We start from the raw sequence: 6,536 nt of genomic DNA, 5'->3' as shown, positions 1-6,536 counted from the left end.
CAGCACCAACGACCTTCTTCAACAAATTCAACTCAAGTTCGAATCCATCACATTTTGATTCGAGATCTTCTCCAACAGACACCAATCTTCGTTCCACTCAATGCTACCAACATTTGTATCTGCAATAGCATGCAATCCTTCAACTTGCTGGTAAAGCGTCTCTGTGGGTTATCCGGTTGGAACACCAAGCAGCCCTTCAATCCTTCGCATTCTAGTTTCAAGTTCTAGAATACGATCCCGCGCCGAAGTATTGTTCGTTCCTGAAGTGCTAGACGAATCTGCCATGATTTGGGCGTCTGCAACTTCAACAAATTCGAGCAAACCTGGCTCTGATACCAACTGTCACAGGGGTTAATCACGCAGCAACTTTTTCCCGAGTTTCTAACTCTTGTGCGGCTTGAATCACGCACTGATTCAATCAGCCAACCTTTCAATACTCGTGTTTAATTATTTAGTGGAGTATCAAACTCACAGAGCCACGCAAACCAAGCCAAAATGTGCAGTAAGTAAGGCACACAACAAATTACGGGCAATGCCCAACCTTTGCATTCATCCTCAGTCAGAATTACAATAGGAAGCCTAGGTTTGCACACAAAGAAGGCTCACACTCGTGAATGCCTTGTGCAACTCAAGGCCAAAGCATATAAACACAATACAATGCAGAAAACCGAAATTAACTGTCTAGGACACCTGTCAAGTCTGCATGGAGCCAAGTGTAACTGCCATGTCCAAGTGCCCTGCCTGCATGCCACTTGTTGCTGAATGTTGCCAAGTGTCTCAAACTTCCAACAACTGCTTCAAACCATCAGAAATGACTGCCATGTGTCCCCAAATCAGCCAACTCGAAATGGCAACCAAGCTCAATATTGCCAACACATTTTCTGCACCAAACACATCCTCACAATGTGCCAACTTGTTCATATACTTAGCCAACTCAATATGCCTAAGTTATGTAAACCATAACTAAGTGTTAGGCATCAACACTTTGCTTCATGGCACTCCGCAATCATGCCATGAAATCGAGCCAAGCTTTAAGGGTCTAACAGTTACCAATGCAATTCCGTGAGCTCGTCCGTCTCATCAGCTCTTCCAGCCTCATCCTGTCCCACTACTCGTTGGCGCAGCCTCTCAGAGAGACCAATCAATCTCTCCTTTTCATCCCGTCCAAGATGTATCACAGGTATACCAGTGTAACATGCCACAACTTTAGCAATCTGATTAGGGTCGACTGTCAAGTCAATCATTTTATTATTATTTGATATTGCTTCTAATGCTGCAATCTTAGAGTTTGTACTTTCGAGACCATATTGATGTGTCGCAGCAGTTTCAAAATCATTTTTCCTATTAGCATTTAGAATCGCTTGTTGTAATTTAGCTCTATGTCGTGTGAGCCTTTGAACATATTGGATTCTGGTCTTTTCTTCCTCATATCTCATGTCCAATGATGGAAGCATATCCCTCAAGAAATCATGCTCCTTTCTCACCTGAAAGATTGTTGCAATTAAAGGGAAAATATCACAATAAAAAACACTGAATAAGTGAATATAGTAGCAGTATTATATTTACAATGGTAAATTTGTACTCACTTCAACCAGTTGAGCATTGCTAGCATCTTTCATTCTCTTCTCCAGATAACACAGTTCAACCCCCAACTCAATTCTCTTTTTTTCTAAATCACCCAATTCTTTGGGCTGACTGTAAAGCTGAGCTCTTACAATGGCACAAGCCTCGTGTACAAGGTCGATTGCCTTGTTAGGTAAAGGCATTCCTACATTAAAAAATCAGCCACACCCACGACTATCAGTAATTAAAACCACATATTGCTAAGTTTTGACATGTTAGAACTAAGTAAAATTCATTCAAAATACAATATTAAAATATTGACATGAATCATACCTCTAAAATAACATGCTGACAGTTGAGCCGCAACTATAAGAGCTTGATCTAGAATGTTTATATAGTGACGAGTTTCATGCTCCTCTTTCATATCCTTCAATATGTCCATCCACCACAGCATTTTTAATAAAATTGGATTTTTCTATGAGAACCAGACTATTTCTAGTCTTTCTCAAAAGCATCACATAAATTTTTTCGATTTCTTTATCTAAACTAGTCATGGGATTGAGCTCATTGGCTTGCTGGACAAGGTCCCGACAATAAATCTTTAGAGTATGAGGATAAGCCATTTTGACACAGTTGATTGATGGTCGAAGAATTCTATCTCGATCTGACGTGAATGCTATAAGTAAGTGGGTAAGAGTGAAAGGAGTAATGCCGACATTAACAGCCAAATCTTTTGCTATATTAATAATTTTGTGTGTATTCAGGGTCATATCGTCAGTAATCATCTTTTGCAATCTGTGAAGAACAAACAACAATTAAAGTTCAAAATCAAAATCAAATAACAAAGATCGAAAAGCCAAATACTAAGTACAGGTCCTTGAAACATGTTAGTCTTCCCCGTGAATCGTGATATACCATTTTCAATAATAAACTAGAATTTAAATATAAAAAATGTTGGTTGACGAGGATTTCATCACCAAAAATTTACTAGGATTCTTTGTGATGAAATCCTCGAGATGGCATTCTTCGACCAACAATCAACTGTGTCAAAATGGCTGATCCTGATGCTGATTCTGTTAGTGATGCCAACGCGGTAGACAATTTGATTAACAATTATTTTAGAAAATTGAATGCCAAATTACCTATCATTAATTCACATCCTAGCCCAGCAGTAAACGAAGTCATTAACAATGCACATGTGATACGAGTGGCATGTGGCGGCACTCTTTGTCTAGCGACGGTTTGATTAGAAGCTTTCTAAAAAATCGACCTGTCGATAAACTTTTACAAACGGGAGGTGTTTTTGCAATTAAAGTGAGAGAGGTAGTAAATATGAAGCAGAAAGAAAAATAAGTGTTGAAAAGCAATTCTGTAGATATGAAATTTCAGATTTTAAAGATTTATTGTCGGGACCTTGTCCAGCAAGCCAATGAGCTCAATCTCATGATTAGTTTAGATATAGAAATCGAACAAATTTCTATGATGCTTTTGATAGACTAGAAATAGTCTGATTATCATAAGAAAATCCAGTTTTGTTAAAAATACTATGGTGGAGGGATTCGAACAGAAAATTGCTCGCGGGAATGTTCCAAGTGATATTGCCAATGTGAGTTTTTTTTCTTTGGACGCGGAAGCATTGTTTGTTGGAGATACATATCGAGATGATTTTGTGCAGAAATTAAAGCATATTTAGAATGAAGTTGAAAAATCCGACAAGAAATTTATTTTATTTCTTGGTAAGATCGACTCAATTCTTGGTGATGGAAATAGATTAAGATTGTACTGTCTTAAGTCTATTACTTGACAGAAATCAGATGTGGTGCATTGGCACCACAACTGTGGACATATAAGAAACATTTAAGCTGCTTCATTTAGTTGATCCAAGTGTTGCTTATACAATCAACATATCTAAGGGTATGAAAGAGGAGCATGAAACTCATCACTGTATAAATTTCTAGATCGAGCTCTTATAGTTGCGGCTCAAATGTCAACACGTTATATCTGAGGTGTGTTTCACGTCAATATTTTAATACTATATTTTGAATGAATTTTACTTAGTTTAAATATTTCAAAACTTAGCAATATGTGGTTTTAGTTACTGATAATCGTGGGTGTGACTGATTTTTTTACGTAGGACTGCCTTTACCTAACAAGGAAATCGACCTTGTAGACGAGGCTGGTGCCATTGTAAGAGCTCAGCTTTACAGTCAGCCCAAAGAATTGGGTGATTTAGAAAGAAGAGAATTAAATTGGGGGTTGAACTGTGTTATCTGAAGAAGGGAAAGAAAGATGCTAGTAATGCTCGACTGGTTGAAGTTAGTACAAATTTATTGTTGTAACTATAATACTGCTACTATATTCACTTATTCAGTGTTTTTTTTATTGTGATAATTTTCCTTTAATTTCAACAATCTTTCAGGTGAGAAAGGAGCTTGATGTCTTGAGGAATATGCTTCCATGATTGGACATGAGATACGAGGAAGAAAAGACAAGAATCCAATATGTTCGAAGGCTCAGACAACATAGAGTTAAATTGCAAAATGCTATTCTAAATGCTAATAGGACAAATGATTTTGAAACTGCTGCGACATCAATATGGTCTGGAAAGTACAAACTCTAATATTGCAGCACTAGAAGCAATACCAAATAAGAATAAAATGCTTGACTTGACAGTTGACCCTGATCAGATTGCTAAAGTTGTGGCATGTTGGACTGGTATACCTGTGATACGTCTTGGACGGGATAAAAATGAGAGATTGATTGGTTTTTTTGAGAGGTTGTGCCAACGAGTAGTGGGACAGGATGAGGCTGTTAAAACTGTAGCTGAAGCTGTCATAAGATCAAGATTTGGACTTGGATTTCCCGAAAAACCACCGGGCTCTTTCCTTTTCTTGGGTCCGATAGGCGTTTGCAAGACAGAGCTCGCCAAAGCTCTGGCAAAACAGCTCTTCGATGATGATACTTTAATGGTCAGGGTTGACATGTCTGAGTACATGGAGAAACAATTTGTTTCTCTACTAATTGGTGCTCTTCAGGGTAAGTGAAAATCCTCTAGTTAGTTTCAAATTTATGATTGCTTTATCATTGCGACATATTTCTTATCGTTCTTGTGTGTCATTTGACTGCTATACTGGACATGATGAAGGAGGGCAACTAACAGAAGCCATGAGGAGACGACGGGGTTGTTTGGTTCTTCTGGATGAAGTAGATAAAGGACATGTGTTTAAGATTTTGCTCCAAGTGTTAGACTATGGATCGAAGATTAACTGACAGTAAAAGGCGAAGTGTTGACTTCACTAATACGGTTATAACAATGACATCGAGTTTTGGATCCAACATATTTTTAGAAGGATCACTGGGCAACGACACCATGGAAAATGTGATGAAAGAGGTAATCTAGCGTATCGTGTTTTAGGCGAAATATTTAGATATTTGTTCAGTACTTCATATTTAATGACATGTAAAATTTTACCCATATTTCAGGTGAGAAAGCACTTCAAGCTTGAGTTGCTTAATAGGCTCACGAAGATCGTGGTGTTCAACCCTCTTCACGCTGATCAACTGAGGAAGGTGTGTCACCTCCAGTTGAAAGATGGTGTCAGTAGCCTGGCTGATAAGCACATCAACTTGGACGTGAGCGACCAATCACTAAATTTTATAGTTAAAAAAAGCTATGATCATGTAAGTAAAACAACAATTATATCATCTCAATTCATGTCTTATTAAGCTAAACTCGCAAACTCTAATCAAATATTTATTTTTTGCTTCCATTTTTGTGGTGCGAGATCTATCAGGAGATGGGTGGAAGATAGGGTTCTAACCCAGGCGAGATCTATCAGGAGATGGGTGGAAGATAGGGTTCTAACCCAGCTATCCAACATGCTACTACACAGAGAAATGGTTGAAAATTCCACTGTGAAAATTGGTGTTTCAGATGATGCTGGGGAGTTGGCGTATACCATTGAGAGCAATGGAGGTCCGGTAAATGCTCCAACTGGGGAAAAAATCTCCCGTTCAGGCAGCAAAGAGAATGAGGAGTAGATAAATAAATGACTCTTGTTTTTTGGGTAGGAGAATTTTGAGTATACTTGAGCATCGGCAACACGAGTTTTACAAGTGTGGCTTTTTTGAATATTTTTCACGTGTATATTTCATATTTGCTTTAAGATAATTATAGAATACGTCGATGATATAATCAACAAAAACTTGATGGATTCCGTTGTTATCTATTTTGTATCCAACGTAAGATACATTTTCTATTTTATTTGCAACTTATTTTTAGTCTTTAATATTATTTCAAGGAAGAAAACATATGTAAATTATTTTTGAAATTTTTTAAAATATTCATATTTTTTAGTGTAACTAGAAAAGTTGGAGCCATTAAAAAACATGAGCATTAGTGTTATACGAATAAGAAAGGTTCTCTTGTCTACATGACATACTTTACAATCTTTTTTTTTTATTTTATTATTTTGAGAGTTTAACAACTTCAAATGATATGAATCCTCGTACGAAGAAAGGCAAAAACGATTAAACTAGAATCGCGTCCTCAATTCAATAACGAACAAGGATCGTTGTTGTCCCGATCTTTTGAATCCAGTATGGTTTTGTGATATTCACCTCTAAGTTATGAAACTTAACAACAATATCACAAGTGAAACAATTAAGAAACAGACGAACCTTCAAAGAACTGGTCCTTGACAATCCGTATGAAATCAATCGACAAACACCATAAGGATAAATCCTTGATAAGTTTGATTTGAAGAACAAAGCAAGGCTTTGAATGTTTGAGAGAAGACTAAAACTTTTGAATGAATTAATCATATTGATTGAGTTTTCTCTCAACTTTTCAAAGCTTGGCTTTGTATACACCTTTGTGTGTTTCTCAAATCAAACTTATCAAAGTTTAAGACTTTGTGGCGTTTGTCGATTGTTCTTCACTCGGATTGTCAAAGACGAGTTCTTTGAAGGTA

The 6,536-nt window shown here is 37.1% G+C and overlaps 2 protein-coding genes across 4 annotated transcripts; one reads left to right on the top strand and one right to left on the bottom strand.

Annotated features, from left to right (window-relative positions):
* Positions 1-1,046: 1,046 nt before the first annotated feature.
* LOC140964670 (chaperone protein ClpB1-like) lies at positions 1,047-2,017 on the bottom strand. The gene is made up of 3 exons (XM_073424541.1): positions 1,897-2,017; positions 1,587-1,768; positions 1,047-1,484 (listed from the first exon to the last, which is right to left on the bottom strand). Exons 1-3 carry the CDS (start codon positions 2,015-2,017, stop codon positions 1,047-1,049), a joined length of 741 nt encoding a protein of 246 aa, XP_073280642.1.
* A 1,394-nt stretch (positions 2,018-3,411) lies between these two features.
* Positions 3,412-5,777, top strand: LOC140964498 (chaperone protein ClpB1). Of its 3 annotated transcripts, XM_073424341.1 has the most exons (4): positions 3,412-3,729; positions 3,775-4,954; positions 5,047-5,244; positions 5,434-5,777. In XM_073424341.1, exons 2-4 carry the CDS (start codon positions 4,814-4,816, stop codon positions 5,602-5,604), a joined length of 510 nt encoding a protein of 169 aa, XP_073280442.1. In that variant the 5' UTR covers positions 3,412-3,729; positions 3,775-4,813; the 3' UTR covers positions 5,605-5,777. The 3 variants fall into 3 exon arrangements, 2 of the variants coding, with proteins under 2 accessions (XP_073280442.1, XP_073280441.1); XR_012172891.1 differs by having other exon boundaries at positions 3,412-4,954; positions 5,376-5,777; XM_073424340.1 differs by having other exon boundaries at positions 3,412-4,954.
* The last annotated feature ends 759 nt before the right edge of the window (positions 5,778-6,536 follow it).

Source organism: Primulina huaijiensis, chromosome 18, assembly GCF_012295235.1.
Source record: "Primulina huaijiensis isolate GDHJ02 chromosome 18, ASM1229523v2, whole genome shotgun sequence".
Lineage (NCBI taxonomy): Eukaryota > Viridiplantae > Streptophyta > Magnoliopsida > Lamiales > Gesneriaceae > Primulina > Primulina huaijiensis.
The sequence above is the reverse complement of the archived record's forward strand: the minus strand, read 5'-3'. Positions and strand labels throughout refer to the sequence as shown.